Below are 13,993 nucleotides of genomic sequence, written 5' to 3'. Positions count from 1 at the left end.
TACATGCACAGATTGTATTGTGTTGCATGCACAGATTGTATTGTATTGTTGCATGCACAGATCTCCTCCTCACACTTCTCCTGTGTGAGACGTCTGCTCTCACATTGTTTTTTGTGCAACAACCTTGTCAGAAATTCCCCCACCCAACAGAACACCAGGTGTAGTGTTGACCAATGAAATGATCCCTGCCTCAATGCGGGTGCGTTCGTTTTACCTCTTAGAGCGTCCCGGGCAGGCGGTTACTATCCAAGGCTTTATTTTATGATTTATTTACCACTTTTGATGAGGATAGACAATATAAAACTGATTTTTAATAATTATTTTTACCACTATAAGGACAGAATAAGTGAATAATTAACACAATGATGCAGGAAATTGTACCACAATATACAGGACTGTTTGTGTTACTTAGGTCTACATTTACATTTGCCTTGTTGGTGCAATGCAGTGTGAAACACCAAGTGCATTTCAGCTATAATGCCAATAACCTTACGTAGTTGCACTTTCATGATACAATATTCCTTTACTTCTAGTCCTCTGGAGACCAGCAGTGCGTAGACCTCATAGAAAACAGTACTTTTATAGTAATGCCTTTTTTGGTGCACATTGTACTGGCTGCTGAATACTGACTTGGATGAATGCTTTTTTTGACCAGCTAAGCGTCCTGCCCCTGGCTCCATACCACTCGCCCCGGCCCAGAAAATCACCAAACCAGCCAGCAAATACGGAGTGCCTTTAACTAGGAGGAAGGTGTCGGATGCAGCCAAAAGACCCGCAGAGAGGAAAGCAGCTGTGAAGCATAGACCGGTGAGTAGATAGTTGATGACTAGTTCCTGTGAAAACAAAAAGCTCTCTTTGCTGTGGAGCTCTTGGTCTGTCGTGGCGGAGGCCTCTCCATCTGTGTGCTTGTTTTTACATCATCGTGTGTCATATGTTGCTTAGGCCCCTCCCCCTGCAGCCCCCCAGAGAAGAGTGAGTCAAGTGGAGGAAGAGAGGAAAAAACACGAGGTACAACAGAGAGCGCCTTATAACTTGAATTTACTGTTAGACTCCCCCTTCCGTTTTTCTCCCCACATTTACTCCCACATGAAGGTCTCCTCCGACCAGCATGTTTAGTTTTCCCTCCCTCTCATCACGCTTCATCCCCACGTTCACCTGTTTCTCTCATTCCGAGCTTTCTCTGTTAACCACAGCAGTCCTGCTGCCTCGAACACAGTTTCTTTGAGATGCTTCTTTTTTAAATGCGATGCTTTTGCCTCATTCAGGATGGCATGAGGAAGAAACGGATGGAGCTGATTGAGAAAGAAAGGAAACAGAGAGAGCAGGTGGGTGCATTTGTTAAAGTGTCAGTAGTGATATTTAGTATAAGGTTGTGACTGAGAGACATTCTGTTAGGAGTCTAACACACGTCCACAGCAGAACATTACTTTGCTCCCGTGCTGGTTCTCCTGTCTGTTCCTATGAACTCATCTACTGCAGTAGAACCCTGACTGTGCAACAAAAAATCCAAACTATCCCTGTAAGTCCCTCTGTAAAGCTTCTGATGGATCAGGAAGCTGCTGGAAGTGTAACAACAGTTCTGTTTCCTCCAGATGTTCCTGTTGAAAGCGGAGCAAATGAAGAGATATGAAAAAGAAAAGGTAGCTGTCGTTTCTTATTTCTCTTTTTTCATGTAACGAGTCATTACTGCAGTAGGGGGAGGGGCATTGGAAAGGGAAACTGTATTGTATGTCTCCATCTAAAGCTGAAGTAATGGAGAAGCTGTGATCTCTAACAGATCAATCGTATAAACCAGGCCAGAGAACAAGGCTGGAAACACGTCCAGAGCTCTAGTGGAGGGAGCAGCCCAGAGAGGAAGGTACTGGACTCAGTCACCAGAACTACACTTTAATGATTCTATTCGTGTCATTCAGCTCCTGCTTCAGGCTAACAGACACCTTTTGTGCCCTTTACTCAGTGTTTTGTAGGTGGTGGAAACAGGGCCGTCCCATGCTCCGTTCAGAGTCCCAACCCTTCGGCCTGTCTCCCAAGTAAAGCCCCGTATGAGCACTACCACGCTGCTCTGGACCAGATGGCTAAACAACAGCCCAAAGTCCTCAGCAGAGAGGGATCCTCAGCAGGACCGGGCAGTCCCATCCGGTAAGGTCCGAGATGTCTCTGTGGTTCAGGTGATTTCCTGTGTGTTGAATACTGGTTTTAATGGCGTCCCCCTCCGTTTGTGAGAAGCGTACCGTCTGCTGCCGGTGCAGTGCTGCCCAACGGCCCCGCCCGACTCCTGAACTGTGACGCCTTCAAGAGAGAGCTGCAGAGGCTGCAGGACGTTTCCAAACCAGCCCACGTCAGTCGGTCAGTCGAGCAGCTGCTCCTCCACATCTGGATTTAAACTCCACATCCCTCAGCTCTTTCTCACAGCGTAGTTATTCATTTACGGTATCCTGTTCTCAGGCCTCGGGGTCAGGTCGAGGAGTTCTTACAGCGGAAGAGAGAAGCCATGCTCAACAAAGTCCGTGCAGAGGGACAGCTGGTACGTAGTGAGACTCCTACTGAGTGTTTAGTCCTGTTACCGGAACATGGAACCTCTAACACATTTAAAACCCCTCGCTTACTGGGTGTGATGTTCTATGCACAGATGTTTTTAAATGTTATCAAACTCAACGCTCCATTCAGCATATTGTTTGTGTAAACACTGAAATAAATGGCTCCATGTATCGTGGAAGGGAAGCAGCAGCCAGGTTTCAGCTCATTGTTTTGGTTTGTGAGGTCGAGACCCACCAGCTCTCACTGCCAACCCCACAGAAACCATGAGCTACCTGTCGTTAGCCAACAGTTCAGCATAAGTAGCATTGAGCCAGAGTAATTGAGTGAAGGGAGTTGAACATATGAGAGGCCAAAATGACTTGACGTTGTTCTGCATTAATAGATTTTCAGCCACTAGGGGGCAGAATGAGCCGAGAGGAAGCCGACAGACAGACTTCCCTGACAACGTTCTCGCCTTTTGCACTTGTTGTTGGTGGCAGTGTGCAAAATAATCGGGGGGGTTCCCGTGTCTTCCCACAATTTTGTCCAAAGATTGTCGGTTTAGGTCCACAGACAGACCTGGAGACTCTGGCTGGATGTCATTTACGGTGGAAAGTCGTTGCTCATACTCACTCTTCATATCAGAGAATAAATGTTTTGCACTTTTAATAAAGGAAACTGCTTTTAAAAACGTTTTTAGTGACAATTGCAAGTGACAAATAATTGTCGTATGATTTTAGAAACTCGCTGAAATGTTTCTGACATACAGCAGACAAACATAATCATCAACAGAACCACTGAAGTTGTGTTTCTGGCCACTTGATGGACATCAGTCCAGTATTTACTGCTCTAGTTTTTTCTAACTTTCTTCACCAGCTGATAATATTTATTTATTAAGATTTATTGGTGGAAACCCGCTTCCATCTGCTGCAGGTTGATGTGAGGAGTATACAGATAAAACACCATGTAGAGCTGCAGAGTTGGGTGACTTTATTATTATGAATCACCCTTTTATAATTTACATGTAGTGATTTGATTAAACGTTCCCTCCTGGCCCGAGCTCGTGACTGTTGTGCCAGTCAGATGTTACGGTCCTTTTATAAAAATGTGGAACGGTAAACAGGGCGCTCGGCAAAACCTGGCAGCGACCTATGGAAGCTGGGCCGGTTCGATCCGGTGCAGGAGACCCAGAGCCAACAAAGAGGAGGAGGTAGGAGCCCCACAGTCCCCCTCACTCACAGCACGTCTGGCTTTGGCTCGTCGTCCTTCATAAGCGTCTCACAAAACTCCCCCCGACCCATAATTCAACCTGGCAGCTCAAACTCATGCTCGCCTGTTTTGCACAACCACGGTGTGGTGTTCCACTGTCTTTATTTTGCCTCTCCAATAATGGCTGCTCACAACAATAAATACCATTGTTTTTGTTCGTTGTGTCCCATTTCTATGACCCACTCCCACCTCGGTTTGAGTTGTTTATTGCAGCTGTTTTTTGCTTTGAATGGAGAACATAAACATTTGCATCTTTATTGTTAACTGTAAATGTTGTGTTGCTTATTATTCTGGCTGATGTGTTCATGTACAGTGCTCCCTGTGTGATTGTGACCATGTTGTTCTTCATCTCTGTGTGTCTAGCTTGCAGTGTGTAACACCTGTGTATTTGTTCTCAGGAGTACTTGTCACGGCTGAGGCAGATCCGCTTGCAGAACTTCAATGAGCGTCAGCAGATCAAAGCCCGGCTCAGAGGAGAGAAGGTGCAGTCCTCCGCTCTCTCGCTCTGAGAGCACACTTGTAATGAGTGTTTTCCTCTTTTACGCTCTGACACTTCGTCTCCCCGGCTGCTGCTGGTGTGTTTTTATTCTCAGTATGACAGCGATGGTTCTGACAGCCAGGAGTCCAGCGAGGAAGCCGAGCACAGGAGGAAGAAGATTGAGGCTTTAAAAGTGAGTCTGCCTGCAGAATGATTCGTTTCACAACATGCAACATTCAGATGATCACAAGAAAAACAAACCAGTGACACAACTATGAGTAGTTCCTTAAAGCTACACAAGAAAAGCAGACAACAAAACAACATTCCTGTAGAGCGTTTTTGCATCAGGATGAATGGAAACAGCAGCAACTGAAACAGGGGAATTCTTTGGGCAGATAATACGGTCGGCCTCTTAACATAAAAAATTCTACAACAGATAAACGTAGACTATGTTTGAGCACCAAGTATCACCCGCCTCCCCTCGTCCCACCGGAGTCCTGCCCTCGAGTGCACAAACCGATCCAGGATGCCACGATGGAGGCAGGTCTGTGCAGGATGTGGGCACATCAGTCTCTGATCTCCCAGTGCCGGAACAGTCCGAGTCCTCTGTCATCCTATGAAGCAGGCTGGGTAGTGGAGCAGGTCCAAGCTGGACCGGCCTACCTCTTGTCCCGACTCTCCCTTCTCGGGGCGGTCACACCATACGAGCTCGCCTCTCGCACTCACTGTTCATATTTGAGAATAAATGTTTGAATAATTGACAACTGCTGGGCATAATTAAGCTTTTAAAAGACCCCCCCTCCCCCCCATGTTTCGCACATTAGATGTCAATCAGCCTAAACCTGGAAGACCATCAGCTCCCTTCCAGAATACTTCAGCCTGTGACTTGTTCTCTTGGTTGCTTTAATGACGATTAGAAAGTCAGAGATGTAACTCATCCGATAATCAATTCTACAATAACCTGACAACCAGAAAATTAAACACCTCGGTGTTCAAAGGCTCTAACTTCACACAAAGTGTGAGGACACTTAATGAGACAACTGAGACGCTAGCTGCTCTCCTTTGCTGACCTTTCTAAAGTTCAGCAAATGATCAAATGTTTGGTCATTGCCTCATGCTTCTTGTCACCAGGCCCAAGCTAACGCCCGCGCTGCCGTACTGAAGGAACAACTAGAGAAGAAGAGGAGAGAGGCTCATGAGAGGGAAAAGAGAGCTTGGGAGGACCATGTAAGCGCTGATCCTTCTTTCCTACCATTACCTGTCCTGACCGGTGCATGAGTGGAGACTAATCTTGGGTATTGTGTGTTGTGGAAGCTTGCCGCTCGGGGGATGAAGGCTGGCATCGCGGCAGCAGGAAACGTAGCATCAGCAGCATCATCTACCTCTGACGGTCCTCCTCCACAGCCGAGTCCCTCTCAGCCAGACCCAGCTGCCAAAGCTCCAGCCATATCCATGACCGCCGCCCTGAAGAATGTCGGAGCAGTCAGTATACATTCACTAAGTCTGTCACACCCGACGCCACTGGTTCCCAACCCGCGGTCTGGGAATTCTCTGCTGGAGGAGGTCAAAATTAGATTTCTGCACATGTAGAACGTAAATCATAACGAAACACTTACTGGATCATTTATACCAGTTTATACAAGTATTAAAAATATACATTTTATTTGTCTATATGCTCTTTAGACCTGGTGTTTGTGCACAGTGTGAGATAAAGCTTTGATGAGATACAGTTAGGGGGGCTTCAAGGAGAAGAGGTTGGGAACCGCTGTCCTATGTTATGGTATTGTTTTATTTGATGTACTTCTTAGTTATATCAGTTCTATCAGTTATCATTTTGTGTTTGACAGACTACTCCGCTCAAAGAAAAGTCGTCTGAGCCAGAGTCTGCCACAGTCATCCAGGTGAGTGTGTGACGGGTCAATAATCATTTATTACAGTAACGGTGTGCTTTAAATAGTTGATCTTTAGAAAGATAATTATACTTTATGCCTTTCGTGTAACAGAGTGAGAAAAAGCAGATCCTGCGCCGACTCAACCAGAACCTCAAAGCCCAGAACCCGGTAGAAGATGCGGAGGAGTCCCTTCCTGGTCCGGCCCCCCAACAGAACCAGTCTGACTCTGAGACACGTCCCCCTTCCAACGGAGACCGGAAGAAGTGGGAAGCAGCAGAACTGCCGGTGCTTCCTGTGGCTCAGCTCACCTTAGAGGAAACGTGCACCTCAAGCAGTAAGTCGAGCCAGCGCTCCGGCCCGTGGGTTAAAGGGGAACTTAGGTATTTGTTAACCTGAGCCCTGTTTTCACATGTTTTTAAGTAACTAATGGAGACAGCCGTTTCTAACATCGGTCCTGTATTGAAGGAGAACGCTGCAGCTGCTAAACGGGTTAAAAACACTGTTGTTACCCTTTTACCAAAAGTCAAATTTACAAGATTATTCAATTGTTTGTGTGCTTTACGCTGACCGAGTGTACTTGCTGGTTCTTTTGAAGTGGTTATTGATTTAGAAAAGAGACACTTTCCAAATGATGTAGCTTGCCTTTATATAGTTAGCACTAAGTAATATTAATAATACCACAAGGAAAATGTCATGATCACCATGATGCATCTACATTGCTGCTTCTATTTTAAGGTTTTGTAAGAACTTTTCTTTCTCGTTCTCATTGTCTCACCAGCCACCTCAGTGTCTCCAGATGATACACCGTCTTCTGCTGGAGACAGGAAGAAGTGGGAGGCGGGAGTTCCTCTCGTCCTCTCTGTAGCCCGACAGACTCTAGAGGACACGTGCATCAGGACCATCGGTGAGTGACCTTTCACCTGAGTGAGAACGCAGAGAAATCACAACAACCTGCAGAGTGCACGTGAAAGAAAGTCTCTGTTTCTGTGCGATGTCTCAGAGCAAACATCGGGGGAAGTGATACAGATGGCGGCGCTGCAGGAAGAAGCTCCTCGGAAGGTGTGGGGGGCGAGTCCGGACTCTCATGTGCTGAGAGTACTCTGGGAGGCGGAGCTTCAGCCTCTCACCCAGCAGCTGGAGGACGTCACCCTCTGCGAGGACCAGAGTTCCAGCCCCGGTTAGTCTTCATTCAGTCGTTCTCATTTGTGTCAGAGAGAAGCCAGGGTTGAAGGAGATGAAGTGACGTCGTCTGTGATATGATGTCATGTTCTCCTCAGATAAGCCCGACCACACAGCAGCAGGCGAGGTCGTGACGGCGCCTAAAGACGAGTCATCCACTAAACCGGCGCCGCCCGCTGTGGTCCAGGGCCCGGAGGTCCAGAAGGAGAGCGCTCCTCACACCACCGACGCTGCAGCACGGAGAGCAGCACTGCCAACAAACTTCACCGACATTCAGGGTCAGTGTGACGTTCAACGTCTCTGCTCCTCATTTCTAAATGTGTACAAATACACAGATGCAGATGTGACTTAAAGTCACGGCACCTAAACTTTGGAACAGTCTCACTTTCTCTCACATCAGCTCAAAACCCACATTTATTCTTTCTGGTTGGATCAATGTTTTTATATTGTTAATATGCTTTATATCGATTATGTTTCAGTTAAACGAGTGACCGTGTTAACTGGTGACTTTCAGCCGAATGCGTCCTCGGTTGCTCACAGTAACCTACGTTATAAGCGTCTATACATTGAATTGTTCTTTTACCACTTTACAGCACTTTGATCAACATGTATTGTCCTCTTTAAATGAACTGAACTTATTATATATATATATATAATATTATAGTATATTTCTACCCTATCTGGTCTGAATCTGTGCAGATCCAGCAGACCTGGAGTCGGTGGTTTTGGAGGAGACCCCTAAACCGGCCTCACATCCTCCAGCTGCTGTGCAGCAGGCCTGGCAGCAGGAAGCCCGGCAGCCGATGTGACTGTTCCTCCTCTTATTATTATTATTGTTTATATTAAGAAAGAAATGTGCTCGTTCACACAACAATTAAGATTCAATCATTATTTACCCACCACAGTATGTGATGAAGCTCCAACAGAAGCATAAATTGTAGATTTCTTTATTTTCTATTGTTGGAGTGAACAATGTCTTTAACACATTTAAAAACATTATTCCTGTTAACGTGTATTATTCTTCCAGGCCACCAGAGGGCACAATAACACCAGCTGGCACTAAAGAGGTGGAGAGGAGTGCAGAGAGACCAGCTGAATCTTCTGGTGAGTTTTTAATATTGAGTGAGTCAAAGACACTTTTCTGTTTTCAGCCTGATTCTATAACCTTAATTAACCCCCCGTTCAGGTCCAGCACAGAGCGAGGAGCCCCTGTTCATGAAGCTGTGCTCCCCGGCCCACCGACGCACCGCCGCCCTGGCGCTCCTCTCGGCCCAGTCCTCCCTGGACGACTCCTCCTCCTCTCTGGCCTCCCGCTCGCGCTCCGTCTCCCCGCTGCGCTCCAAGCACCACGACGCCCTCCTCATCAGCCTCTCCACGGGCATGTTTGACGCCAACAACCCCAAGGTGATCGGCTGAGCTCTTTAAAACAACACACTGGAACTGACGACGCTTTATGAGGAAAGGTCTGAAGGGGTCACTTGACAGTATGGGGTCCATGGTTGAGGACATCGTTGTTGATGTGCTGTCGGGACTTGTGGAGTATTTTTAGGAAGGAGTTCAGCTTCCTTTATTCATGAGGGGCTCTGGAACAGACGCTGAGCCATTAATCACACGGTGTGAACCTGCAGCGGGTCTGTTAGGACGGAGAGAGCATCCATCAACCTATATCTGTCACAACCTTCATCAGGGACATCTGGGACCTGCAGAGCCCAGCACACTTCACACTCACACAAAGAGCTGCACAGAATAATAACCCGCTGTGCTTCTTCAGGGGTGGATACCATAAAGATATAACCGTATCATTTACTTCTTTATAGCAACTAATTCAATCATTTGGAGGTTCAGTGGAATACATTTATATTGATTTTGCAAAGTGTGTAAATGTTTCATCTGTAAATATAAAGAGACGGAGGCGTTGTGTTTTTCACGTTGTCCGTCCGACCGATTCTCGCCAACTTTGAATTTCTTCAAATTTAGCACAATAAATCCGCCTGCACTCAGGGATGAACCTCACAGAACACATTTCAGGCCATGACTTAATGCTACAATTTCACATAAATGTCGGACGAGGAAATAATTCCAGTCGATCTGTTCAAGTCAAATCTATCTCCGTAAAATCACGACTTCCTGTCTGAGCCCCATCAAAGTATTGAACCCGTGGCTCCGTTTGTGTCCTCAGATGCTGCGGACCTGCTCGCTGCCCGACCTCAGCCGCCTCTTCAGCTCTCAGCAGGACTCCGCGGTGATGAGCGACGCTCACGTCGCCCCCGACACCAACCTGGAGATCGAGGACCTGGAGGACGCAGCTAAAGACGACGACCAGTCGGAGACCGAAGAGTAAGACGGTTATGAACTGCTGTTATCGTGACTCACTCCGAGTCTGTCAATCAGTTTTCCGTGGCTTGTTGATGGCACACTGTGTTTGATAACAATCTGTCCCTGTTCCCCAGTGCGTATGACGATGAAGACCTGCGGGACATCCGGGCCTCCATGGAGAGGCTGCTGCAGGAGGAGGTCGGAGCTGGAGACTTTAACGGGAACCCTCCGGAGGGGGAAGAAGAAGAAGAAGAAGAACGGGTACTTTTCAACGGGATAGCTGCTGAGATCGACCAGGACAACAGTCAGATGGCTGTAGATGATGATGAAGATGAGGAAGAGGAGGATGAGGAGGACGAGGATGAGGAATGCTCTAACGGGAGTCCTGGTGAGGAGGAAGCAGGGGAGCTGCTGAACAACGGTGTGGGAGTCGGGAACCACAGTAACAACAGCCAGCTCAACGAGGAGTGGCAGTCAGGTACGAGGAGTTTGTCAAAATAAAAGCATATTAAACTGTTTTAATTAAGTTAGTATTTTATTGTAAGGACAAACGTTAATTTACTCTTTTTGCTGACAAACTCTTTTACTCATCTTGCTACAGAATTTCGTGGAAAAAGGTCACAAACTACATCAGCCTGTAAAACAAATCTTCTTTAATTAAATAGACAGTAGTGATGTTCTGTAGTGTGTGTGTGTGTGTGTGTGTATGAGGTTCTCCTCCACAGTCAAGGTTCTACTACAGTAGATGAGTTCATAGAAACAGACAGGAGAACCAGCACGGGAGCAAAGTAATGTACTTTTAGGAGTCTAAAATACGTGCACAGCAGAACATCCCTTTGCTCCCGTGTTGAAACATCTACTGACTATGGATTCACGCCTTTTTAATAAGTGACCGTGTGATAAAAATGTTATTTCTTTTTTGCAAACGAAGCTCCTTCAGAGTGAGCGTGTCTCACGGTGTGATAACTGTTACTGCTCCACAGACGGCAGTGGAGAGGAGCAGGGCGGAGAGGCCGCGCACCACGACAGCATCTTCAGCCGCCTGGAGGAACTTCGCTTCAACCTGGAGCAGCAGATGGGCTTCGAGAAGTTCATCGAGGCCTACAATAAGATTAAGGTATGAAAGTGTTTCTGATCCCTCTGAATGTTCTCAACATAAGATTTTACAAACAGGCGTGGGTTTTGTTGCTATTTTAAGGCTATACATGAAGACGAAGACGAGAACATTGACCTGGGCTCCAGTTTGGTCTTGAACATTTTGGGAACTGAGCACCAGCATCTGTATCCCAACATCCTCCATCTGGTGATGGCAGACGGCGCGTACCAAGAAGGTTAGTCACGTTTTTTATCTTTTCATCATTTGTGTCGACACACAAGTTGAAAACGTCGTCTGTGGTGTCAGAGTACACTGAGCGTTTATTCTCATCTCCTCTTTCCGAGCGAGTTGTGTAGCTAAGAAACACTGTGTGTCTTCTTCTTCCTGCCAACTCGGTTGACAGAGACGGGGGTGGGGCGGGTGTTCTTTGAGTTTGACAGCTCTCCCTCAGGATGAGGAGCCGTCTTCAGATACATTCTCTCACTGAACATCTCTATTCGACGATTCTTTTGTTTTCTATTTTTAGTAGAGGATGCCTGATGAATGTCGGATCTGTTCCCTGAGGATTTATCTCCAGATCTGTGAGAGATGGATCTGCAGGCTACCATCCGTGCAGCAGTAACACTGGTTCATATTCCTGAGTCATCTAACAGTGAATTAACCCATTTACTGCGGTGATGCAGTGTAATCTATCGGCTACAGACACAAACAGATGTTCTGATGCCTGAACTATCGACCAATACCGAGCACCGATCCGACGTGCATCAAAAACAAATAAATATAAACATATACATGAACATTTTTCACCACCGTCCTGGACAATAAAGTCAACCGTACCGAAGTCGGCGTAAAAGGTCAAATATTCTACATTTGTTTGTGTAATTTTTCATAAATCCCTGTGTAGTACAATGACAACAAACAAACCTTTGACTTTGTTGTTGTCATTTAAAGTGGTTGTTTGCATTTAAAAAAAAAAAACAATTTAGGATTAGGACTAAAGTAATTGTATTTTTATTTAATTATTAATAAGCTGCTTAGAGCTCATAATTCATCTCTAATTATTTTATTTTGCTGTGAAAAACAACTGGATTTATTCCAGATTCTCGAAAAAAAATTAATTTTACAAGATGACATTTGACCACATCATAATAATGTTAGAATTAATGTAGCCCAATACTCGTTTTTACTGAATAGAGCTCGAACGCATCATAATGTAGCTCAATGCAACCTCCGCTAACGTTAGCTGTTAGCTCCGTTATTTAGCATAACAGGACTGTGCTGCTCACCGGCTGCTAACGTTAACTAGCTGGATAATAACAGCTAACGTTAACTAGCAGGATGATAACAGCTAACGATAACTAACAGGATGACAACAGCTAACGATAACTAGCAGGATGATAACAGCTAACGATAACTAGCTGGATGCTAACAGCTAACGATAACTAGCTGGATGATAACAGCTAACGATAACTAGCTGGATGCTAACAGCTAACGTTAACTAGCTGGATGCTAACAGCTAACGATAACTAGCTCCCCTCCGGCCGATTTCCACACAGATCTGTTCATAATGTATCATATAGCATTATCAGGGAAAAAATATGGTGAACAACAATGTCTAACTACAGGTGTGTAGTACTAGTTTTCACATACAACAGTTTGTTTATGTTACGAAAAGTTACTTTTTGCTTTTTGTGCATTTTCCTACGAAAGTCCAGAAACGCGTGTCCGGTTCAGCTCGTTACATTCACAGTCTTTTTCATAATAAACTTCCGTCTTCACAGGAAACAACTTAGTTAGGTTTAGACGACAAAAGTACTTACTTAGGATTAAGAAGATATTGTGAAATACTAAGTTAGGTCTCAGCAAAAAATCTTCTTACTTAGGTTCAGTAAAAGATCGTCGTTTGGGTTAAAATGCTGTTGATCTACGTTTCCTTCTCGTTCCACACGAGGAACAAACAGAAGTCTGGAGGAAAGATCTGTTTGTTCCCATTTAAACAGGATCACCAAAAGTCATGAGGACGCATCATCTGGGAACCATGAATCTGCTTCTCTTCTGTCACTTCTTATTAAGAGATGAGATCTAACCAATGACCTCTGCCTCTCATATTAATCATCTCTCTCTGTCTCTCTGTGTCTCTCTCTCTCTCTCTCTCTCTCTCTGTCTCTCTGTCTCTCTCTCTGTCTCTCTGTGTCTCTCTCTCTCTCTGTCTCTCTCTCTCTCTGTCTCTCTCTCTGTGTCTCTGTCTCTCTCTCTCTCTCTCTCTCTGTGTCGCTGTCTCTCTCTCTCTCTCTGTCTGTGTCGCTGTCTCTCTCTGTCTCCCTGTGTCTCTCTCTCTGTCTCTGTCTCTCTCTCCCTGTGTGTCTCTCTCTCTCTCTCTTGCTCTCTCTCTGTGTCTCTGTCTCTCTCTCCAGATAATGATGAGTAATGTTTCGTGCTGGCAGCCGTGACGATCTGCTGACTCTGAGAAGTCTTCACTGACGCTCATCATCATCATCATCATCATCATCATCATCAGGATCTATGCATGAAGTGTTCAGCCGCCCATCTCACAGTGTTTCAGGCACACTCGCATGATGAGTAACGAGTACACTCCAGGCTGTGTTTCATACTTTTTTGACTATCAGCACCGAACATTATTTTCTAACCAGTGTTCATTCAGAAGTGCATTATAAAAAACACACGTTCATATTAACCAAAGTAAACTTCAAAAGTCCTGTCAAATGTTCATGAAAACCTGTAAATGAAGGAAAACACGTGTTTGTTGATTAATGGCATAAATAATGTGTTGTGTTTCAGTTCGTTGTTGGTTCAGTCAGAAGCCACGGTGGCATTTTATTTTGGCGGGGCAAAGATCTGGTCCTCTCAGGTGCTCTCTTCTCGACCACAGCTTCAGAACCCATAAAGCAGGTCAGCAGGACTTACTCAGAATCAGCTGAACCGCCTCTTCCTCTTTCTTACGACTCTTTTCACCAACACAAGTTCACTATGATCCAACACATTTCCACGTTTCTTAAACAATAGATTGGTAATGTAGCAGGACTGTGAGGTCACATAATAACAGTAATAATTCGTATTTGATTATAAATTAAATATTGTAAATCTTTATATGAAATAAACACTTTTTTAAGAACCTGAGGACTTTTATTTTTCCTACCTCTCTCTACCTTTTACTGCATCTCAAAGGTACTTATTATACTTATACATCTCAAAGGTAAATATTATACTTATTATACATCTCAAAGG

General features: G+C 45.3%; 1 protein-coding gene across 3 annotated transcripts in view; it reads left to right on the top strand.

The window, feature by feature from the left end:
- nek1 (NIMA-related kinase 1) overlaps positions 1-13,979 on the top strand; it is a 19,299-nt gene extending 5,320 nt beyond the window's left edge. Inside the window, exons 11-36 of one of the 3 annotated variants that reach the window (XM_031868409.1) lie at positions 656-807; positions 943-1,008; positions 1,266-1,325; positions 1,593-1,640; positions 1,778-1,858; positions 1,958-2,139; positions 2,227-2,346; positions 2,446-2,524; positions 3,641-3,727; positions 4,185-4,268; positions 4,380-4,457; positions 5,396-5,491; positions 5,579-5,746; positions 6,112-6,165; positions 6,268-6,490; positions 6,935-7,060; positions 7,157-7,333; positions 7,434-7,613; positions 8,035-8,140; positions 8,363-8,439; positions 8,522-8,739; positions 9,515-9,672; positions 9,786-10,129; positions 10,635-10,768; positions 10,850-10,982; positions 13,162-13,979. In XM_031868409.1, coding sequence (XP_031724269.1) covers positions 656-807; positions 943-1,008; positions 1,266-1,325; positions 1,593-1,640; positions 1,778-1,858; positions 1,958-2,139; positions 2,227-2,346; positions 2,446-2,524; positions 3,641-3,727; positions 4,185-4,268; positions 4,380-4,457; positions 5,396-5,491; positions 5,579-5,746; positions 6,112-6,165; positions 6,268-6,490; positions 6,935-7,060; positions 7,157-7,333; positions 7,434-7,613; positions 8,035-8,140; positions 8,363-8,439; positions 8,522-8,739; positions 9,515-9,672; positions 9,786-10,129; positions 10,635-10,768; positions 10,850-10,982; positions 13,162-13,175 — 3,245 coding nt within the window. In that variant the 3' untranslated portion in view covers positions 13,176-13,979. The remainder of the gene's footprint in view (positions 1-655; positions 808-942; positions 1,009-1,265; positions 1,326-1,592; positions 1,641-1,777; positions 1,859-1,957; positions 2,140-2,226; positions 2,347-2,445; positions 2,525-3,640; positions 3,728-4,184; positions 4,269-4,379; positions 4,458-5,395; positions 5,492-5,578; positions 5,747-6,111; positions 6,166-6,267; positions 6,491-6,934; positions 7,061-7,156; positions 7,334-7,433; positions 7,614-8,034; positions 8,141-8,362; positions 8,440-8,521; positions 8,740-9,514; positions 9,673-9,785; positions 10,130-10,634; positions 10,769-10,849; positions 10,983-13,161) is intronic. The other 2 variants (XM_031868410.1, XM_031868411.1) reach the window with 2 other exon arrangements.
- Positions 13,980-13,993: the final 14 nt, after the last annotated feature.

The sequence above is a fragment of the Anarrhichthys ocellatus genome, unplaced genomic scaffold (genome assembly GCF_004355925.1).
Source record: "Anarrhichthys ocellatus isolate YVR2014 unplaced genomic scaffold, GSC_Weel_1.0 scaffold42, whole genome shotgun sequence".
Classification (NCBI taxonomy): Eukaryota; Metazoa; Chordata; class Actinopteri; order Perciformes; family Anarhichadidae; genus Anarrhichthys; species Anarrhichthys ocellatus.
This window is presented reverse-complemented; position numbering and strand designations above follow the sequence as displayed.